Here is a 24,481-nt window from a genome sequence, read left to right on the forward strand (position 1 = left end):
CATGATGTTGATGACTGAACTTGACCATTACCATATTTACGCGAATAATCCCCGCCACCGAATAATTCCCGCACCCTAACTTTCGGAAGGCTGATTTTGAAAAAAATGCCAACATTGACTCAAATAAAACTTGCATCCCAATGTCCTGCATCAATTTTTTTTTTTAAAGAGGCGGGTATTATTCGCGTAAATACGGTATTTCAAGGTCGTTGTGATTTGTAACAGATATAGACAAAACCTGATGGTTGGGATGAACAAATTATATCACTTCCATACTGTCTGTATGGTCTGTCAGCCACTAGTCTCAAACCAGAAATGTTGATATTTGTTGGTCACTTCTGTAGGTTTCCCAAATACATAGTATGTCACAGTTGTAAGTCTGACAGAGTTGACCCACTAGTTCCTCTCTAGGTTATAGCATAAGATAGTTAACTTAGACCTTGAAAAGAGTATGAAAAGTACAATGGATCCCGTTATACTACAGCGTTGTCCAGATACCTAGTAATTTCTGGTCCTTCTGGAATATTGACATTTAATTCAGTACTGGATTTCAAATCCAGGTATATATTCAGGGGCACTGTGTGCAGGAATTGGCTTCACCCCCAATTGGAGATGGTTAAATGATGATGATGATGATTAATCTATTTCACATTGACATTGTGCATTTAAAGTAGATCATTATTATTAGAGCTAATAAGGACTAAACACACATTAGTATGTTGGAGGTATGTTTCCTGGGTAGCTCTAGAGAGTCCAGGCCCTTTGTGTTTGTATTGAAATTTTGGAGAATTAATGTCAAAGATGTATTAAATTTCTACCTAAAACATATGCATCCTAACCCTGGCCAGTGATGAAGGCTGAAAATCAAATATAGGCAGCAGAAATGAAAACATATGGGAAATTCAGTGAGAAAAAAGAGAGAGAGAGAGAGAGAGAGAGAGAGAGAGAGAGAGAGAGAGAGAGAGAGAGAGAGAGAGAGTGTGTGTGGTAGTTCGGGCATGCAGTACAATCTTAGTAATCCAGCCCCACTTGGGACCAGAGGAATATTGGATTAGTGGGATTAATTGGATGCAACTTCTGGTTTTTTAAGAAGAAAAAAAAAATGCTGTACATATTTCAAAGAAGTTAATTTATGAACACTTCATTTAATATTAAGAACGCGTACAAACCACTGGAATAAACATAACATTGCCCACTGTATTTTGTGAAAGAAAAGTGTGGTATTGTAAATTGATGCACATCTAACACTGCTTGGTTTCTCACCTTGATCCATTTCCTTAAAGATATCACACTGTTCAATTAATGATACATGTTTGGTGCTTGCCTTTCTCAGAGTTCAGCATTGTTCAAACCACAGCTGATACATAAAACATACATGAAAATGTGCAATTGCACCAAGAATTCACAACCTAGCACACAGTACATGTACCAATAATCCAAGTGAATGACAACGAAGGAGATAGTACTGTAGATACTTGTAAAGACTGCAGTACAGATAGTGACAATTCAAATCCAGATGTTTCAACATAGTACGTCAGGCAGGAAGAAAGGTATTGGCCAAAGAATGTGAAGGGCCAGAAAAGACATGTGAGAAACTGCTTTGCCAGCCTAATTCTGTTGTAGTTGGAAAATAACAAGTGACCAATGAAGGTTAGATAGGATTAAGACAAAAGTGTGGAGCCTGTGTTTTCCCTATTATAGTTAATGAAAACTTCATTCTCTACTAATTATACTTCAGTCACAAAGTCATGGCAACTACAGAAGTAGTCTGCTATAGCGAGTAGGGCTTGTAGCGAGAACTCTGTTGTACAACAACCTTCTTTCTGTCCCTTGAAAATTCCTATATTAAATTGTGTATTATCCATTGGTTACGGCGTGAACCCTATCACCGATGCATCCGTTATTACGAGTGATTTAGTATGCGTTATTTTTTTCTATTGTCAATATTTATGCACTCCAGCTATTCAATGACCGATCATTAGAGTTTGTGGTTTGTAGCATTTGCGATAAATGCAAAATATATTGAAACTTAGTCTGTGTGTGTGCCTTCATGTTACATGACTCCTAGGAGTGGTTTTAAGCGATTTTGAATTAGCGATAAAATATGAAATTTGTTCAAAATCCGAAATTATACAATTTATGCGAAATAGATGCAAAATTCTCTGTTTTATGCAAAAGAGATATATTTCTTAAAAAACAATATGTTGTTATTTATTTCAGGCGAAAGAATTATTACAGCGCCTCAAATCTTTCAGTGTGTGGAATATCTTTCAATGGCCAAAGATCAACGCAAAGAACAACATGCTCCAAGAAATACTCCGTCATAGACACACCTTCCTGAGGTCTATATTTGCCAAATAGCACGCGATCTCTTTCCCTTCCCTGAATAGCTTCACTCCAAAATTTAGAACTAAATTTCTCCCTAAATTCCTCCAAACTTGAAATGCCTTGTCTATAAACATGAAACCAGGATCTAACTTCTGAACATGCGTACACTCACCGAGCATTTTTTAGAACCAGAACTGGGACTGGACGATACTGGAGGAGAGCAGGAGCCAGACGATCAAGCCTTCCCCTTTCGGAGTCTACGCCCGCAAACCTACAGCAAGGGACTCGAGACGCCACCCGACCATGCAGTTTATCAGATTGCTTCGACGCTCGAGGAATGCTCCACTCCCTGCCAGCGGGACGGGACCACCACGACGTCGCGACCACACTTTGGCTGCTCTCGGCCTGGTATTCCCTGGACCAGGCCCAAAGAAAATACGCCTTCAACAGGGCCAGCTTGTTGTACATCGCCCTGTCCAGAGGCTGCAACTTGGCCATACAGCTCGACCAGGCAACCGAGGATGAGATCACAGAGCTACCGGCTGGGTTCCAGTTTCAGCCTCAACCACAACGGACGGTCAGCTGCTCCTTACCAACCAGAGGGAGGACGCGGCACACGCGGTGGAAGAGGACGGGAGGTAGCAGCAGCGGCCACTCAACAATAGACCTGTCTACCATTCCGACTCCGGTGAGTCCACTCCCTCGGAACACACGGAGCCCAATCCCGATGCCAACAGACGAGGACCGCCTGACACCGGTCACCAGGCTGCACAGGATGACACAGACGGCCGTACGACGCAGCCCACGGCGCAAGAAACCACCAGACAAGTACCAATAATTTACATTTGTACCTTTATTTTATGTCTGTGTTTCTCACTCATATGTTTCTCACTATTTGTAATATTTTTGTATAATGCCTGTAGACAGTCTACTATTGTATAAATTAAATAAACAGCATGGGTATAAAAGCGCAGGGGCAAACTGGCTCCAGAGCCTGGCGCGTGTAGGGGAAACCAGCACTGGTGCAGCCCAGCCGGGACAAGAGGCTAGAACCGTGAGGTCCCCTGGAAGAGGGTGACCCCACCCATGCTGTTTATTTAATTGATACAATAGTAGACTGTCTACAGGCCTTATACAAAAATATTACAAATAGTGAGAAACATAGGAGTGAGAAACATAGGAGTGAGAAACACAGACATAAAATAAAGGTACAAATGTAAATTATTGGTACTTGTCTGGTGGTTTCTTGCGCCGTGGGCTGCGTCGTACGGCCGTCCGTGTCATCCTGTGCAGCCTGGTGACCGGTGTCAGGCGGTCCTCGTCTGTTGGCATCGGGATTGGGCTCCGTGTGTTCCGAGGGAGTGGACTCACCGGAGTCGGAATGGTAGACAGGTCTACTGTTGAGTGGCCGCTGCTGCCACCCCGCGTCCTCTTCCACCGCATGTGCCGCGTTCCTCGCTTCTCCAACAAATGCAATATCCAACATCTCATCAACCATACTCCACTCGATCAAACCATCGTCAAGATTCTTGGAAAACCGTTTCTCCACCGTTTTCAAGAATTCCATCTTCAATAAAAAACTCCAAAGAGTTTTGCATGGCTGTTAAAGATTTCAAGTTAACTTCATCTCACGTAACATGTTCCTTCGACATCAAGGATATGTACATGAACGTCCCTATTAAAGACACCATTGAGATTATAAAAACGAATTTATTAGTTCACAAACGTATCAGTATACCAGAAATAGAAAACTTTGTAACTATCTTGGAATTTGTTTTGAACCATAATTTCTTTTCTTTTAATAATAAAATATATCGGCTAGATGGACTACCAATGGGAGCACCGGCTTCTGGTATTTTAGCTAACATATACCTCGATTATTTGGAACACACTCAGATAGTAGGCCACATTAAAGGACTTGATCTCTGGCTATGCTATGTTGATGATACTTATGCCATAATTAATAAGGAAATCAATAACAGTCGTAGTATTCTAAATACTTTAAACAATTTAGATCCAAACATAAAATTTACAGCTAAAGAAGAAGAGAAAGGCATACTTAATTTTCTAGATATCCAAACTACTCGGAAATTTAACCATTTCCAGTTTAAAATATACAGGAAACCCACCTTTACACCGACCACAATCAAAAGCGATTCTTTACATCCTATCTCATAAAAGAAATCTGCTTACTACAGCTTCGTCAACCGAGCCTTTGAAATACCGCTAACAGAAACAGACAGAATGAAGGAACTATCTTTCATTCATCAACAAGCCCTACGTAACGGTTTCAGTTTGAAATTCATTAATAAAATCATTACTAATTGCAAATATCAACAACAAATTAAACAGCAATCTGAAAAGGCAAAGGGATATGTCAAATTCACCTTTAATAACTCGAGGATTTATAAAATCACCAACTTATTCAAGAAACACAATACCAAAGTAGCTTTTCCGACCAACAACAACACGAAACGTAGGTTCTTTAACCACAATAAAGCTAATAAACTTAAGGATGACGAATTCCAGAATTCTGGCATTTATAAACTAACGTGTACACAGTGCAAAAGAACTTACGTGGGGCAATCAGGAAGGAACTTCTTAATTAGATATCAAGAACACGTCAATGCAGAAAAATACAGAAGATTCTCTGCCATGGGATCTCATATGAAAGAGACTAACCACAAATTCACTAATATCAGACAGGACCTTCAAATCATCTGTATGATCAATAAAGGAAGTCTAATGAACAACCTGGAAAACATCCACATCGTTCTTGATAAATTAGAAAATGGTGAACAGAATTTTAACGAAAGCAATGAGCAAAAAAACATCTTATACGAGCATGGAATGGGTAGACAAGAAACAGACAAGATGAACAAGAGATATAATCAAACACGACATCGCAGAAGCACAACCTAATCTCCCTCCTCCCTCACATGATATGTTAGATGACGACGGTACTCTACTCCCCTTCTCTCCAGAGTTTTGCATGAACTGTCAGAATGAGTCACATCGCTACTACACCAGATCGCGCTCTAAGACAGACCCTCTGGACGGCGCAGAATAAAGATCTTTTCCAAATAAGAATGAGAGGCAAGACGTTCTGATCTGATGTCCACCATCTTATAACAAAGGAGTCACCAAAGAACTTTTACCAAACAGTCAACACAGCGATTTTTTCTTTATAACCTAAGGGTATTACTTGTGCTTATTGTTCTAATGTTTTTTCATCTTAGTTTCTTCTTTATACAGCTGATGACCACTAAGTGGTCGAAACATGTCCTGTAAGTGTTAATATATATTCTGTTTTGCCTAAGGCATAAAATGAAGTATCAATTAGGTGGTTCTTTATATTAACTTCTTGATTATACTCATCGATACGGCATGAAATGGACAACTTGTAACCATTATGCTGGCGGACATTCTTAACACGTTCCTTGCGGTTTGGGTTACCATGTGTCCCGAAACATGTTACTCTTATCCGTCAGTGCAAACTTCCCAAAATTGCAGAGTAAGTAACTGCGTACTGTAGTCCAGCCATTGTTGTCCAGCCGTAACAGATTGTGATGAAAATAAAATAAAGAGGAGAGAATAGTATTGCCAACCTGTGGCGATTTGAAACTATAGATATAACCTTGAAAACACTATTATGAATTTACAATGTAGCGTATGACTTTAGTATTAAATCACTGAAACAGTCACCCTTCATCGATTTGATGTTATTGTTTTAATTAAAGTTATTTTACCACAAAGAATGCTAAGAGTTCTGCTGCTACTGCATCCGAGCTCGATAGCTGCAGTCGTTTAAGTGCGGCCAGTATCCAGTATTCGGGAGATAGTAGGTTCGAACCCCACTATCGGCAGCCCTGAAGATGGTTTTCCGTGGTTTCCCATTTTCACACCAGGCAAATGCTGGGGCTGTACCTTAATTAAGGCCACGGCCGCTTCCTTCCCACTCCTAGCCCTTTCCTCTCCCGTCGTCGCCGTAAGACCTATCTGTGTCGGTGCGACGTAAAGCAACTAGCAAAAAAAAAAAAAAAAAAAAAAGAGTTCTGCTAGTGGTAGAATAATTGTCACGGTTTGCAATGCGTGATGTCACTGGCTCGCCAGATTTAACAGCAAGCATCTATCCCCGTTCATGTCGCCATGAGTCCCTTCTACTGATAGTGCGGTGATGCCACTTCTTGAAACACGTGTCCTCAGTTGCTCTCTACCCTGCACAAAGTGCATGTATTCACGGTGTGTGTAAGCCCTTTGTTTTTGTTATTGTGACATGGCCAGTGGAGTTTGTGATGCTTTAAAAGTAGGTAGGACAACTGCAGCTATTGGGGAGGGAAGTAGGCTTATTTAGCTTCATGCAGGTGGCATTAATGGATTTGTTCCATGAGCTTCGGATCAAACAGCACTCGTGATTATCACGAAGAAATGAATGGGATTACTTTCACTATGTGGTTTTAAAATGTTTTGCTACCAAACGTAAGTTCCAATTCCGTAATTGTTGTGGACAATGCCCCGTATCACTCTGCGCAACTAAACAAAGTACCAACAATGAAGGACAGAAAAGATATCATTCTTCAGTGGTTGGTGGGAAATAATATACCGGGGATATCTGCAGATATGACACAGGCAGAGCTGCTACAAAGTGTAAAACTCCATAAGCCTAGATTTTGCAGCTACGAAGTGGATGCCATCGCTACGGCTCAGGGTCATAGGGTAATTAGGCTTACTCCTTACCTCTGCCACTTCAATGCAATAGAGTTAACTTGGGCACAAGTGAAAGGATATGTTGCTGGAAATAACAAATCTTTCTGTCTCACTGATGTTGAAAGCTTACTGCACAAGGCAGTCAAACTTGTTACAGCAGTTAAGTGGAAAAGTGTTGAGAGTTATGCCTGGGAAGATCTATATAAGGCAAAAGAAGCTGATGGAATTGTTGAATGTTGAGTGGAAGAAATTATTATTTCCATGGGTAAGGATGACAGCAGTGACTCCAGTGACATTAGTGACAAGGACGAAGACACCGATATTTTCGGAGAGTGTGGTGTCCTTTGAATTAGTTAATGTGAGTACATAATTGATTTAATTTTATTGCAATATTTTATTATTTCGGCACTACTATTCTATTAGTATGTTGAAGTTTTATTGTAACAGCGATGTTTTTATTGCCACAGTGATACTATTTACAGAGTTCGGGTTTTAATGTTATTTCATATTAAGTTTATAGTTTACTAATACTGAGTTACAGTTATTCTATTCTCTCAGTGTGCTTAATTTTGACTGGAATGTCTTGTTATATTTACACCGTTCTTGGAGTGCAGTTAATTTTAATTGGAACGTTTTATTATTATGATTACACTATTCTTGGTTTCCAATATATTAACAGGTAATTTTTGCATATTTCCGTACGCATTTCCACCACATTAACACAGAATCTGATCTACATATGTGTGAAATACTTTAGGAGTTTGAGTTTGTTTATATCACATGGTTCAAAATCGGGAACACTGTCTGAGAAACGTCAGGGCCGGACAGCCAGCGGCTGGACTGTAGTTACAAATTTCCAGTGACTAATGGCAACATAGTGTTCCTATTGAAGTAAAGGATCGAGGCATACTGCTAGTTTCAATCGGCCCACTGGTGACTCAAAGAAATTTTTTTTGCATCTTCCATTATACGTATATATTGCTTCGGGTCACCCTGTGTTCGGATTGTTGTCCAACCTATATTTTTACATGGAATCGCTTGCACGGTTACGGTGAATGAAACCTTCAGTGTTGCTTCCTTCAGATGGTAGATTGTTGTTTAATACAAGGAGTACCACCTTTCTGACATCTTGTGTAACCTATTCCTTTCTACATTGCTCTCAGGTAAGTAGATATAAGTTCACAGATTTTTATTTATTGGGGTAGTTATTGATATGTTTATTATCTTCCATAGATAATATTTACAAGCAAGTTCACGTCTCTTTATTTTATTTTTTTTAGGTACGGAGCCTTCACATTCTGATACACCGGTGGGACGGAAAAGAAAGAGGTTTAGGACGGCACTGAATCCCGGATGAATTGCCCACGATTTGAAACAAAGTGTTGACATTAACTGTGATTTCTCTCCAGTATCTGATGATGACCCTACGTACAGCCTCGTCTTTTGTGATATTATTTTGTTACTAAGCATGAAAATAATTAACATACGCCTATCATATACCCATAAAAACATAAAACAGATCAATGAACGAGAAAGTAACATTTTCTTCTGACGTCATTTCTGGGTCACGCACTTCTTGAATCAAAAATCTGTCACAGTGGGAAATACATCGGAATATCTCCTCAACAATAACGCACACAATAAGTGTTCCATCATTGTTTTGAATTTCATAGCTGGGACTAACCAAAGTCAAATTCGTCAGGTCACCGGTGACCCGAACCGATAACTAAAGGCGGCATCGGGCCACCGGTGGGCCGATACAACGTAACATAAAGTCATCTAAATTCACTGCTGCAGGGAACGTGTTAACTACAAAACACAGACATATAGCGTGACTGCATGCTTGCGATGCGCGGATCGGATATGAAACAATTCACCTATTTGTGCGATGTCATCAGAGCTGCAGTAGGCCTACGCTACGGAGGTGGACATTTAACTACAAAACACAGATGTACTGCATCGCTTCAACGCGTTTTCATTGCGTGGGTTGTACGGACGAAGCTATTCACAAATTTGTGTTGTGTCATCAGAGCTGCAATAAAACTTGTACCTGCTTCGAAGCGGAATGATTGTTCTTCTTTGACGAATTTTGTTGAGGGGTATGCAAGATTTTTTTTTCATTTTCTTCGTCTCAAAAAGGTAGGGGGTGGGGGTCTAATACACTACTAAATACAGTTGTTGCCATGACTTAGTGACCAAATTCAGATTAGTGTAAAAATTAAATCAAAATCCTTTGTAATCGTGTAAAATTTGCCATTAATAAATTCTATTATATTAAATAGAGGTTAGTGAATACTTTCCTGCAAGACTGAATTTGGTTAACTTGTAATTAATCTAGAGTACTAAGATAACTTAGTATTTATTTAAATTTTTTTTGCATACACCAGTATTATTTCCTACACTAGGAAGATACTTTGCTCGAATTACAAAAGCAATAATAAAGATTTTTAAAGGAATTTGTTTCTTTTAACTTTTGTTATTTTCGGGAAATTTTGTGTAAGTTCCCCTTCTGCACAAGCAAAAACTGTACTGCTGAGGGGAAGTATAATATGCTTGCTTCTTGTTTCCAGGTGTTTTGTGCCCGTTGCAGCTCTAATTCTGTTCCTCTTCCGCGCTATGGACACGTCAAGCCTGTGCGTGTATGCAATCGCTGCTTTCTGTACCAAGTAACACCTTTTACGTTAGAAGAAGTAGCAGCGACACGCTCATAGGGAACAGTTCTATTGAAGGTGCATGTTGAAGAGGTAAATATTGTTCATATTCTAGATCACTGATTAGTAACTAGTACAGTTCAGATGTTCAGGAAATGTTTTATTTTTTCCTGTGTTCTGTTTCTGACTATTTGTTGGAATTAAGTATGAATTGGGCATTTCTGAGCATGTTTAGCCTTGTTTTATAGGGCACACAAATGCACATTTCACTATTTTGTATTGTTTTGGTCTTGTTTGGCCTTTTTAATTGTTTAAGGTCATATTTTGCTTATATATTGCACGAAAATATTCACTGTACTTTGAATGTGGTGTTCGCTGCTGCTTGTATAAATGTGTTTGTGGCTTTGTGACAAAACTTGAAGCCCAGTCCCTCCACTCTTTTCCTCCTTCCGATATTTTTCGGTCTTTCCTGCTCTTCTCTTCTGTATACTCTCCTCCACGGTATCCACCCACTTCTTTCAAGACCTTCCTTGTAGTTTCTTTCCTATTGGTATCTCTCTATGCGCGTAGAGGCGCGCGGCTGTGAGCTTGCATCCGGGAGATAGTAGGTTCGAATCCCACTATCGGCAGCCCTGAAAATGGTTTTCCGTGGTTTCCCATTTTCACACCAGGCAAATGCTGGAGCTGTACCTTAATTAAGGCCACGGCCGCTTCCTTCCAACTCCTAGGCCTTTCCTATCCCATCGTCACCATAAGACCTATCTGTGTCGGTGCGACGTAAAGCCCCTAGCAAAAAAAAAAAAAAAAGGATCTCTCTAAATACTTTATTTGGAACTTTGCCTTCTCCTATTCCTGTCATGGGTCCACACCATTTCAATTTGCTTGTTTCTATCCTGTCCTGTAGTTTAGAACGTCTAAATAGAAACTCTATTAGTCTTTCTAATACCCAGCTCGACATCTGCAGTTGCTTAAGTGTGGCCAGTATCCAGTATTTGGGAGATAGTGGGTTCGAACCCCACTATCGGCAGCTCTGAATATGGTTTTCCGTAGTTTCCCATTTACACACTAGGCAAATGCTGGGGCTGTACCTTAAGGCCACGGCCGCTTCTTTCCCACTCTTAGCCCATTCCTGTGCCATCGTTGCCATAAGACCTAGCTGTGTTGGTGAGATGTAAAACAACTTGTAAAAAAAAAAAGTCTTTCTAATCTCTACATTTCTGATTGTCTTTTCTCTCCTACGATACCCCTAAGGTACTTTATCTTGGCTGCCCGTACTCTGCTCTCATCTCGTTTTGTTGTCCATATATTTTGTTAATACTGGTACATAATACGTTGAATGCAGAACTTCTTTCCATATCCCTGGAACTTCTTGGTTCCACAGTATGTACCTCATCCTCTGATAAGGCATTTGCTTATTGTGCTCTCTTTCCAATCTCCTTTGTTACCTTCTGTTCTCCGTGATTACACTTCCCAAGTACAGTGGAACCTTGATTCTCCGTTTTTGGCGGGACCACAGAAAAAAATTGTACAACGCGGAAAATCCGGAAGCGAATGAACCATCAACAATTCGGCTAAAAGTTGCAGAAATGAAATATGTATAATTATAATCTTACAAACAATCCTACACCAAACCAGACTACAGCCCCATGGGCCTCCGCCTATCAAGCGACCGCTGTTCAGCCCGAAGGCCTGCAGATTACGAGATGGCGCATGGTCAGTGTAACGAATCCTCTCGCCTGTTATTCCTTGCTCTCTAGACTGATGTCGCTGTCTCACCATTAGATAGTTCCTCAATTAAAGGTAATCGTAGGCTGAGTGGACCTGTAACCATCTCTTATATCCAGGTAAAAATGCCTGACCTGGCCAGGAATCGAACCTGGGCCCTCCGGGTGAGAGACAGGCAAGTTAGACCGCGGTGCCGGCTTCAAACATTAATTTCCGGTACTAGAATTAACACGTTCAGTACCTGCTTCTGAGCGGGGCACTTCAATGCCTGGACCAGCCATTTTCATGCCCGGCCCTCTTGACGTGCATCACTTAATACAATTTACAATTACTCCTAAACTATAAATGTTGAAAATTGATACTTTGTGCGTACCTCTAGCAAATATTTAGGGTGTGATATCTGGTGTCACATGTTTCAAAATACGTCTAATTTTATACAGCCTATCTGTATTTTCGGCATAATGATTACTGTCACTGAAGTGAAGAAATGAAAGAATATGAAGAAAGCGTATTCGGAACATTGTTTTAGAAAATATCGGAGTATGAAAAACAGGGTCTTCGGTCCAGTACATTTTTATATCAGGATTTTGGACTAATCGGTTTCCACGATTGCATGATCGAATTCTTTGTGAAAGGCCGGAGCGCCGCACTTATCACTTGACTCGCGTATAGATTGGTCTGCTCACACACATACTGATAAAATTCGTCATTCATGAAAATACGTAACTCAAAATATCCTGCTTATTTTCTATTTGAACGTTTATACCTGAATTCTCTGTAAATGGTGGAAGAGGTGGACAATAACTAGGATGATATGTATCAGGCACTTCACTTTCCTCTATAGGTCTATCGGATTCGGGAATCGGAATTTCCTCGTCACTCTCACTTTCACTATCTGAGTCTATTTCAGGAATAAGTTCATCACCAGAATAATCATTGTGAATAATTAATAAAATTAATAATGCCAGTTCACATTTTTAAAATTATTATCCTGGCATGTTAGTCAAGAGATCATTAATGTTTGTATATATTGTATATATTGGTTAAAAGGTCCCAAACCTTGACCTAAAGGTTGTCTACAGGCTGAAGATGCCCAAAATAATGGGTGAAGCATGTACCTGACCTAATAAGTCTACATAAATTCATGTAGATCCAAACCACATTAAACGTGGAAAGTATTGAATAGGTGGTTTTTATTAAATTATCCTGCCAAAACATACTATGCGTTAATAAAAAAAAATGGGGACAACGAACATACAAAATTAAACATTATGATAATAAACCGCATTATTGCTACACCTGTAGATATCCATACACACGGCAAGCTTTCCTGTTTTTTATTTTTATTCTCCCCGTTGTGAAACTTTTAGCACTATCCAGGCGCACTTGATAGCATTCTTAACCTAAACAATGCGGTCTTTCTCATTTCAATTACAGCTGTTTAGCTAAATCCTGATGTGATAAATGTAGAGAAGAAGCATTAAATATACACAGTTCAAAAAAATTAGGGGAACATGTTTATGAACGTATGCCATTCTCCACAAAACAATACCTCTCACCCAGGTATGTCAACAACTAAACCTTTATTCTTTACCATTGAAGTATACAAAAGAACATCGATGGATTCATGTTCATTTGCAGAACACAAACGGAAATGTCCAAATAGGGGCGAAAACAAAGTGATAACAGTCCTCCAGGTGGATTTTTATCACAGTTGGAGAGCTTCAGTATGGTGTATATCCTCCACGAGCATTTATCACAGCTTGGCATCTACGTGGCTTGCTCCGTATAAGTCGACAGAGGTCTTGTTGCAGTATCAGGTGTCATTCTTCAATGAGAGCCTGCTCGAGGTCTTGGAGAGTCTGTGGTGGAACAGGACGCCCATGAACACTTCTGTCAAACGTATCCACACATGCTCGATGGAATTAAGGTCGGGAATCACTGCTGGCCATTCCATCTCTTGAATGTCCAGTTCTCGTAAGACTGTTCCGGTGATGCACTCTTCATGAGCCGTGGCATTGTTGTGCGCAAGTACGAATTCAGGGCCAACACCGTATGCAGCAACCAACACATGCTGTAGCAGTATCTGTTCGATGTACCCCACAGCGGTAAGATTACCACGGATGACATGATCTATATGGCCATCAATTCTGATGCCACCCCCCACATCACAGAACCTTGTCCAAATTGGTCACCTTCCTGGACAACATTTGGCATGTACTGCTCACCACAGCGTCTCCATACACGTTGATGTCCATCACGCTGTGTTAGGGGAAATCTTGACTCGTCTGTGAACATCACAGGTTTCCATTTGCGAAGACGCCAGTTGACGAGGGTACGGGCAAACGGAAGGGGAGCTGTGTGATGTTGTTGCGTTAAACAACGCACTCGAACAGGGTGTCTGGGTTACAAGGACACTTCTCTTAACCTGTTCCTTACTGTCCGATCAGACACGGCGACTCCAGTGACCCTCCTGAGGTCTTGTTGCAGTTCTCTGGCAGACGCCGCAACGCACAGTTGGTCAGATATGTCATCCTGTGGGGTTGTCATGCGTCCATGACCTTGTCCAATCCTCCTTGTGAACTGGCCTGTCTCATTGTAGCGATTCCACAAGCATTGAACAACTGATGGAAAGACATTGAGATCCACAGCAACAAGACGAAAAGTCTATCCTTTCTGGATCAAAGTGATGGCCCTTGCGACTTGAACCTCATTAAGATGTCTCGTGGGATGTGCTGGTTTACGTACAACGTGCTCAAATGACCGCAGTAGTATGTGTACCTTACAATGTCACACGGACGCTCCACTATTCACTTTGTTTTGAAGGGTCTCCTGACAGTTTAATCCTGGCTATGCCTACAGATGGAGTATAACTTTGATTTGACATACCCTGAGTAGCTATGGCCTCAAGGTATGCTATACGACCATTGGAACCCCATCTACCAAATTAACGTTCACATACCAGGCGTTTCAAACCACATTAAACGTGGAAAGTATTGAATAGGTGGTTTTTATTAAATTATCCTTGAAATTCTTTGCCAAAACATACTATGCATTATTATGTATTACATTCGGAATTGCAAATCGTGCAACATACACTGGTTATCAGCTGCTTTCTACAGCACAGGTTTATTCGGAAGGGGTGGTTTCTGCTACATATACACCAACTGGAAATAGCAGACAACATCTCCAGAAACCATTTGCATATAGTTCCTCACTTTTAGGACTCTGTAGTCGGGAACAAAACTATTTTTAAAAGTTTCAAAAAAACTGGATCTCGATGGCAGTGCATGGCTCCTGCGTGAGAAACAAGTTACAAGGAATGTTTTGTCACAGAACTAACAGGTTGTGTGCAAATGTTATTGTGTAATATGATATACTTTAGAATGGATTACTAGAGGGAAGAGCAAAAGGGGTGTCATTATCGAGAAGAGGGGAGCATGCTTTGGACTTGGCTCGAAAATTTTCTCGGGGACAGAGGGCGATTACTGATAATCCACTTCAAAGGTTGGCACCTCTGCTATTGACCAGCTGTCTGATGGAAAAATAGTGGCCCCATTCTAGAAAACAAGGAATAACAGCTGAGAGGATTTGTCATGCTGACCCCATGAACCTCGTAGTTTGCAGGTCTTCGGGCTGAATACTGGTTGCTTGGTAGGCCTTTTGGGACTTTTTGCACCATGTGGTTTGTTCTTTTAAACTTTTTTCTTTTTCTTTTAATTGCTACTAAACCAAAATTTGAGTGGCAAGGGTGCATTTTACTTCATATTAAAAGTAGATCTAATGAAATTTTACATAGTTTTGATGCTGCTAGTGCTTGTTTTAAGAGGAAATGTAATAATTTTGTTCTTATTATTTACAGATAATTAGCCATGAAGCAAGTTCCAATTATGTCTTGATTTATGAAGCTTGCAGTTCCTTGGATTGATTAGTTTTTACCATTATGAAAGTTGGTTCTGTCTCATCCATGAACTCTTAAGCTTATTATGAGAAGATTTTATGAAGGCTTTGAACAGATCATCAAATAAAATGTACAGATGTGCATACCACCTTTCAGAGAAATGTACCAAAGTTATGGAAATGGCACAAAGGTTATACTTAATGGTTAACATGGTTTTGCAGTGGCATTGTATATTATAGAAATGGCCAGAAAATTTAATTTGAAGATGTTCACAATTTTGTTGATGATGATGATGGTGATAATAATAGTGGTAAAGAATAGCAACCGTAATAAGCAACTTCAATAATAATATTAAATATTATTAAAAATAGAGTAGAAATGCTAAATAGCTAAAGGTCGGAGTGGAACCATGTACCATACACGGCTACGTCGTGTGTTGGAATGGTTTTTAACTAATACGGGTTTGATGTTGACCTTAATACAATTTTGCAATCATTTTGGTTCATTAATATTTTGATATAGCAATAACAAATTTAATTTTTTCAAAGAAACTCTGTGAAGTCATTTTTAGCATTTCGACTAGTGTTATCGTTCGTGAAAACAAAAGTGGCATTATTGTTAGTTTTAAATTTAAGATGAAAGTTGCTATTGTAAAGAAAGTGGTAATTATTTATTCAGGGAACATTGTGTAGCTAATATTTATTTATGAACTTAAGCAAAACATACCATAATTTTTAAACAAGGTGTGAAAGATTTTATTATGGGATGAATGACATAGCTTTGAATGTTCTATTATCCTTGTACATAAATGTAGACATTTTTGGGATTATCCGTCATAATGTTCCAGAATGTAATATTTGTTTAACATTTTTATTATTACAGACGTGAGAAGTAAATTTTTTTTTTTTCCCCTTCCCTCATGCGATGCAGTTTTGAAGTTTTCCTTTTCACATATCTGAAAATATTGTAACTTTGTGATTTAAAAAAAAAGAAATACTTGGACTATGTAATATAATTCATTTGAATGTTGTATTCCTTTTTGTTCCCATTGCTTATTTGCTTTTGATGCTGTACCTTGTTTAATTTTATTGGTGTATCTACCATCCCTAAGAGGTAAGAGAATGGAGTTGTATATTCATTTATATTATAGACATTAATTGGTACTGTCCTTAGGAGATTTTATGTTGGCTTGGAAATTAGCAATGGAAGTTTGTGTTTATATAAATTTTTACAAAAAGTAGATGTAATCTCAGGATGTTGTTTTGTATCTGAACTGAACTGTAATGTTCTGAAAAGGAGAACCGTATTGTATTTAATGATGTATATAGAAGGAATACAAATTAGTACTACTGTAAACAGAAACACATCTCTCTAGATGAAAATGTTCTTGTTCTTACGTCATGACATCTACCTGCTTGATATATTCGCCTTCTACAGTGTTTTCTTCTTCTAATAGTGCCGTAACATCTACGTTGGATCCTCTGATTTTCCTAGAAAAAGTACTTTGAACTGGATAGTTTTTATCTTGTCCATTCTCATATCCTTACAACGAAATCATAGCATTCTAATCTTTAACTTTTTTAATACAACCTTTCTTGTAGTAGTAGTAATAATAATAATAATAATAATAATAATAATAATAATAATAATAATAATAATCATCATCATCATCACTGTCATCGTATGGCCTCCGTTACAGAGTTAGAGACCTTCTGAAGTGGTGTCATCTGTGTGGCATGCCTACCAGTTTTGGCATTCCAATTGTGCTGCTGTCTAGCAACAAGTGTGAAATTCCGCTGGACATTTGCTGTGTCAGCGTTATTTTAATTTTGTCGGGTAACCGTAATTGCGAGATCATAACATACCAACAATGACATTGAGTGCCAGTCTTTTTGACTGCCATTCAAACATTTATTACCCCAATTGAGATAAAGCCTGTGATTTTTGACTGCCATTCAAAAACTGATTACCCCAATCAGAATCAGACATGTGAACTTGTGATCATGGAATGAACACCCTACCACTGATCTACTGATGCAGTTTTGCCTTTGTCAACTGCCTTTTTTTTTTTTTTTTACACACAGCAATTGTTGGCAGATCTTAGTAAATGGTATTTTAGGTTATGCAAAGTGATTCTTAATTGCTCCAGATACAACCACTGTAAACTATCACATTTTGCTGCATAGTAATAAGCCTGGAAGAAACAACAAAATATAACCACTTAGGTAAAAACCATAAGCAAAATGGATGCTAGGGATTTTTGATGAGTTAGGATTTGGCTGAAATTCTAATTCCTGTTTGGTTCTTTAGTTTTGTTTTTACAATTGGCTTTACGTTGCACCGACAAGAATAGGTCTTATGATGACAATGGTATAAGAAAGGGCTAAGAGTGGGAAGGAAGCGACCGTGGCCTTAGTTAAGGTACAGCCCCAGCTTTTGTCTAGTGTGAAAATGGGAAACCACTGACAAACATTTTAAGGGTGCCGACAGTGGGGTTTGAACCCACTATTGCCCGAATGCAAGCTTACAGCTGCGCGCCTCTAACTGCAAAGCCAACTTGTTCGTTGAATTCCTGTTTATTGTGCTTTTCATCATCTTAGTTTTCAACTGGGTAAATTGTATGAGGGCGAATCAAAAATTAAGTTACACTACTTCGCCGCGATAGCACGCTGTAATACCAGTATAGCTGGTCTGTTATTGGACATCATAAATTTAGATGGGCCGTTATTGGACATTATAAATTTTTCAGCTAACTCATTCCTGGTTGCCAGCGTTTCGCCCTCGTGTGCTAAGTTGGGCTCATCAGGTGGCACTTAGCACACCCACCAAGACGCATGGTTAGTGCATACCGTGGAAGCCACTGCGTAGGCTACTTGGAGCCACCGGCAGTACCAGTGCACTATGAGAGACTTTGTCTCATTACCAAACATTGATGCCTGCTTGGCCATCAGATGATATAGATGTTGATTCCCATAGGGAATATGAAATATTTGTCCCGAATGAGTAAATTTATAATACCAATATAAATGGTCCGTTATTGGACATTATAAATTTTCCAGTTAACTCATTCCTGGCAACCCTATAGGAATCAACATCTATATCTCCGGTATCCTTCGTCTGTTACGATTTATACTGATAGCTCAAAAATACCAACAAGCGGTGTAAGTCATGCATTCTACTGTTCTGAACACGAAGCTCAATGATTTTGTTTTCTATAGCGTATCTCCATCTACGCAGCAGGAGATACTGCCATTATTGAAACTCTCAGCCCTCTCTAACAGTTAACCATATTATTGATTACTGGTTGGATAAATAAATAAGGTAATGATTGTGATAGTGAAGAAGATGGTTTAATATTGTCTCTAGTTAAAAAACAGGAAATATGGTAACCTATAGAGTAAAATATAGCTTTTTAATTATTATTAATCACATACAGTTGTATCAGCACACTATTTTTACTCCATAACCGGTTTTCAGACCCTTAGGTCCATCGTCAGTGTTAAAATTACAACATTTAAGTCCACATGAGTGTGTTATCAAAATGAATTAAAATAAGTTAAAATGAAGCCCTTCCTATGTTGATCTCAACAGGGCTCCAATGTAACTTAGCCAGTTATTATTATTATTATTATTATTATTATTATTATTATTATTATTATTATTATTATTTCGTATGGCAAAAACAAGGATACATTATAAGTACATATAAATACATATTTCTTAAATAAGTATGTGATTTACAAGTCAGCATTCAAAACTTAATGTCCAGACTTTTCAGCCAGTCCACTACTTCTGTAGAGGCACTATGTAATTCTTTAATGGATCCATTGAATCTTCTTTTTGGGCAGTCCATAACAACGTGCTGGATGGTCTGAGGCACATTATCACAGTCGCAGAATGGGTCTTCAGATTTTCCCCACTTGTGAAGCCAGAATTTACACCTTCCATGGTTTGTTCTGATTCTGTTTAGAGATGTCCATTCCCTTCTCGGTAACTTGAAACCAGGAGGAGCTCTACAAGGATGGTGGATTAAACCCAGGTGGTCAGGATTTGAAGAGGTCCATTCTTCACACCAGATCTCATCAGCATCAAAATGTGTTTCCAGGAGCTTCTCGCCTAACTTCCATGATGGGTTTCTGGACTTGAATCTCTTCGGTTTCTGAGGGTTGCAGTTCTGATGTAAGGGCAGTTGAGGGTTACTGTGACATTTCTGCCATTCTCTTACTAGAGCCAGTTCTCTTCGTATGTGAGGGGGATGGAGGTTGGATAAAACGGGTAACCATTTTTAGGGGTGTCGATTTGATGGTGCCTGATATTGTCCTCATGGTATCATTCAGTTGTGTGTCAACTTTTGAAGTATATACACTGTTAAGCCACACAGGGCAGCAGTATTCTGCAACTGGATAGATCAAGGCAAGAGCTGATGTTTGTAGTACTGTCGCGTTTGCTCCCCATTCTGTTCCACTGAGCTTGTGTAATATGTTGTTCCTTGTTTTTATCTTGGCAGTGTTAGAGAGATGTTGCTTATATGAAAGTGTCCGATCCATTGTGACGCCCAGATACTTTGAATATGGGTTATACTTAAGTTTTTGGCCTTTGAATTCGACTTGAGGTACATAGTTGGCTTTTTGGTTGTCTAGGTGGAAGCAGCTTACTTCAGTTTTGTTCGTTAGGTTTGAGTCACCAAGTACTGAAATATTTGTTCAGGTTATGGAGATCCTTTGTGAGTGTAATTTCTGCTGTTTTGAAGTCGCTCGATTGGGCAGCCAGAGCTATGTCATCTGCATATATGAATTTCCTGGAAGTAGTTTCTGGAAGATCTGCAGTATAGATGCTGAATAGTAGAAGAGCAAGAACTGATCCCTGGGGTAAACCATCGTTTAGTATATAGGGCTTACTCTTATTGCCGTTTAAATGTATTTCGAACGCTCTATTGCATAGCATGTTGTTCAGCAGTGTTGCAAGGTTCTTACAGGGAATGATCTTCAAGAATTTCAAAATCATCCCTTGTCGCCATACGGTGTCATAAGCTGATGTCAAGTCCACAAAAACAGCGATTGTCTTCTTCTTGTCTTGAAATCCGTTCTCAATGTGGCTGGTGAGTGCCAAGACCTGGTCACAGCAACTTCGGTTAGGTCGGAATCCTGCTTGTTCAGTTGGTATGCGTTGGAAGGCTGTGGTTGAGATTCTGTTGTAAATTATTCTCTCCATTAACTTGTAGCAATGACCTATTTCTTGCTATCCTTGTAATGCAAGTTCTTCGTGATTAACATACAACAGCTGTGGAGGTGAGGAAATGTTTGCAGCAACCCCCTCTAGGTGGGGGATGCAGACGAAGAATACACCCACGGTATCCCCTGCCTGTTGTAAGAGGTGACTAAAAGCGGTGACCGATGGATGATGACTTTACAACCATGAGACTACTTGTGATTAGAACCATTACGTGCGGAACACAATGGATCGACGTTACTTGTGACCAGTACCGTCTTGCGAGGAAAAACATGGGTCTTTGCTATATAGGAGCAGTACTATTATACGAGGAACACTACGGGTCTAGACATTGCATGTGATAAGTGTCCTTGTGTGCATTCCACCGTCGGTTCCACTGTGTTCAGAATGGGTCTGCGTTACCCATGAGTAGTACCACTTTATGAGAAACACCATGGGTCTACGTTGCTTGTGATTAGTACAACTATGTGAGTAACTCCACGGGTTTGGCTGATGCACGTGATTAGTACCACTATATGATGAAAATTTTGTGTGTGTGTGTTTTTTTGTTTTTTTTTTTTTGCTTGAGAGTAGTACCATTATGTGAGGAATACCATGGGTTTGTGTTGCCTGTGGGTGTTACCATAATATGCAATTGCCTATGATTAGCACCACTATGTGAGGAACACATGGGAATATCGGCCCCTGTGATCAGTCCCACTATACAAGGAACACCATAGGTCTGCATTGCTTGTGAGTAGTAGCCTTTCATGCGAAATGCCATGGGTTTGTGTTACCTGTGACTGGTGCCATTGTTGGACACATACCATGGATCTTCATTTCCTGTGATTAGTATCACCATGTGAGAAACGCAATGAGTACGTTATCTGTGATTAGTACTACTATAGGAGGAACACCATGGTTCTGCTTTACCAGTGATTACTATTGTGAGGGGCCAGTGACCTTGATTTTTGACCCCTTTGGACAAGCAAAATCTCTTGAAAATAAGGAATTTTGCATTGCATCCACTGACTGCTTTGGATTCATAGTCTTTTTCATCATTCGTTTTTAGATTATAGTCTAGTTTTAATTATCATGTCATTTCGTTGCACCTCGTACCATTAAGGGCCGATGTCTGCTTACAGGAGAGCACTGTGCTTCTCCGATACAATTTGCTGACACACATCGAAACTGGAGCTGTGGAGCTCGGTGCTGTTTATGGGTGAATCCAGATTCTGTTTGAGGGAACTGGATGGGATAGAGAGAGTATGGAGAAGGTCTGGGGAACGTTATTCATCTTGTTCTTTCTCTGCAAGGACACCGTTCAATAGAGGCTCTGTGATGGTCTGGGCTGGGATTACCACTGATGCACACATGGAGCTTCTTGTGTTCGTCGAGAATGGCAGTTGACAAGTTCACCAATACATCAAGAAGATTTTAGTGGATCACATGGTGCCTTTGCACTTGTCATCAGCGAGAACTTCATCCTGATGCATGACAATGCAAACCCACATGATGCCATTTATGTACACGAGTACCTGAATGAAGTCTGAATTGAGTGGATGGCATGACCTTTTAGAACCTATTTAAAATAGTATTATGGTTGAAACCGCCTTGTCAGTACAGGATAAATACAGCACCTATTGTGGTTTGGTGTGACCTGCTCACAGTCCCGACCTAAAACCAATAGAGCATGTCTGGGATATGCTTGGGAGGTGTGCTAGGAGTCATTCCCCTGACACACTGGCTGAACTTCAGGCTGCACTCCAGGCAGAATGGGAGCTCATACTACAAGAGAACATACAAAATTGCACCCTGAGCATGCCTGATTAAATCACAGCTGTAAATGCAGCTAGAGGTGGCAATACCTGTACGTGAGGCAATTTATTTATTTAATCATATGGTGACTTTATACAATATATATACAAGGCAGAATCAAACTTTATTAAAGTCCATCCTTCTCAGCCATTCAGTTAAACCGGGTGTGAGAGCGAACAAATTGTCAGTAGTGCCTGGGTACAAATGAAGAGGACAGCGTTGGACCAGGTGCTCAATCGTCTGTTCTTCCAGGTTACAATCACACATTGGTGAATTGATTCAACCCCACTTGTACCTGAAATAATTGCAACAACCATGTCCAGTCCTTAACCTGTCGAAACGGCACCAGAGGTTCCTCGGTAGGTCAGAACCGTTTGGCTTCTTTGTGGGATGAAGATGGTGGACACTTGTTCCCAGTGTTTTTGTTGACCTTATGCTTCCAGCTTTCATTTACTGTAGGTCATATCCATCTGCAACGAGTTGCCCTGCAGTGACACTTGCTGGTCTTCGTGATTGCAGTCGCTGCAGTGATGGATGACAGAATTCTTGGTGCAGTGGCAAGGAGGGTGATGCAAAGATTTTCTTAGCTTTCCTTAGTAGAGCTTGCTTCTGCCTTAAGTGAGGTGGAGGGATGTGACTCAGCACAGGTTACCAGTGACATGGAGTTCATTTGATGGTACCAGTAATGCAACGCATTGTATTATTCAATTTTGTGTCTACCTTCTTCACATGTACATTTTCCAACCAAATGGAGCACAGTACTCAGCAGCCGAGTAGACAGGGCTGATGCCAGTTAAACGTAGACAATCAGCAGAGGCTCCCCAGGAGGTACCACAGAGCTTATGCAGTATGTTGTTTCTTGCGGCAACTTTATGAGGGTTCTATCTAAAGTGACTCCAAGATATTTTGGGAAAGGATTGTTGCTCAGCTTCCGTCCATTGAGCAGACCTCTTGGTTTGTAGTTTGCAGCACGATTCACTACATGGAAACAAGAGACTTCAGTTTTTGTTGTGCTGGGGATCAATCTCCAGGTCTTAAAGAAAGTTGACATCTTCTTGAGGTCCTCTGTATGAATTTGTTCACTGTCTTCGAAGTTATTACTCTGTGCTACCAGTGCGATGTCATCAGCATATATGAACTTAGTTGATGTTGTTTGTCCAACCCTTGTCCCGTTTCCCTACGGGGTCGGGTATGAGGTGAGATGAATTTGTCGTGGCGGTTTTTTACGACCGGATGCCCTTCCTGACGTCAACCTCATCAGAGGAGTTAATGAGAGATGAAATGAATGACGTGATATATGATAGTAGGGAGAGGGTGAAACCCGGTGCCGGCACATAGCCTACTCCTGTCGAATAGCACCAAGGGGTCTGCTCAAGGCTTAACGTCCCCATCCGACGGACGAATCACCATCAACAGCGTCATATGCCCTCACTCCATATGAGCACTGCGGAGAGGTTTGGAATTTAATCCAGGCTTTTGGCACGCAATCTAGTGATTAGAAATTGTATACCACCACCTCCCCTACCCTGCCGGCCAACATTCTGATGGTGAAAATTTTTTCGACCAACGGGACTCGAACCGGCTAACCTCGGTGTTAGACCGTTTTTAGACTTCAGCGCCTTAACGATCATGGCCACCAGGCGGGCTATGAACTTAGTTGATGTTGCGATTGGTAAATCATGAATGTACAAATTGATAGCAGTGGTGCTAAAACAGATCCCTGTGGTAGACTGTTAATTTAGTTTTCGTTTGTGACTTTTAGTGTTGCCTAGAAATACTTTGAATTTTCTTCCACTAAGCATGCTAGATATTAGATTCACGATTTCTCGGCTTGGTACAACTTGCAGTAGTTTGTAGATCAGTCAAACAGTGTCATATGCACCTGTCAAGTTGATGAAAACAGCTGTTGATTTAGTTGTCCTTGAAAAGCAGCTTGTATATGTGTAGTTAGGGCAAGAACTTGATCGGTGCAGCTGTGTCCATGTCTGAATCCAGCTTGTTCAGGAGGAGTAACAGCTTCAATGAACGGAGCTATTCTGGTTAAGAGGATTTGTTCAAGAAGCTTGAATATGCAACTAAGCAGTGCTATTGGTCGATAACTTTCGGGGCTGTCCACCTGAGGCAATGGAAAGTGTTGAAAGCA

General features: G+C 40.1%; 1 protein-coding gene across 2 annotated transcripts in view; it reads left to right on the forward strand.

Moving 5' to 3' along the window:
* Positions 1-15,431, forward strand: part of LOC136878907 (lateral signaling target protein 2 homolog) — a 212,828-nt gene extending 197,397 nt beyond the window's left edge. For both annotated transcript variants that reach the window (XM_067152505.2, XM_067152506.2), the window contains 2 exons: positions 9,606-9,779; positions 15,274-15,431. In XM_067152505.2, the coding sequence (XP_067008606.2) occupies positions 9,606-9,746 (141 nt within the window). In that variant the 3' untranslated portion in view covers positions 9,747-9,779; positions 15,274-15,431. The remainder of the gene's footprint in view (positions 1-9,605; positions 9,780-15,273) is intronic.
* Positions 15,432-24,481: the final 9,050 nt, after the last annotated feature.

The sequence above is a fragment of the Anabrus simplex genome, chromosome 8, assembly GCF_040414725.1.
Source record: "Anabrus simplex isolate iqAnaSimp1 chromosome 8, ASM4041472v1, whole genome shotgun sequence".
Lineage (NCBI taxonomy): Eukaryota > Metazoa > Arthropoda > Insecta > Orthoptera > Tettigoniidae > Anabrus > Anabrus simplex.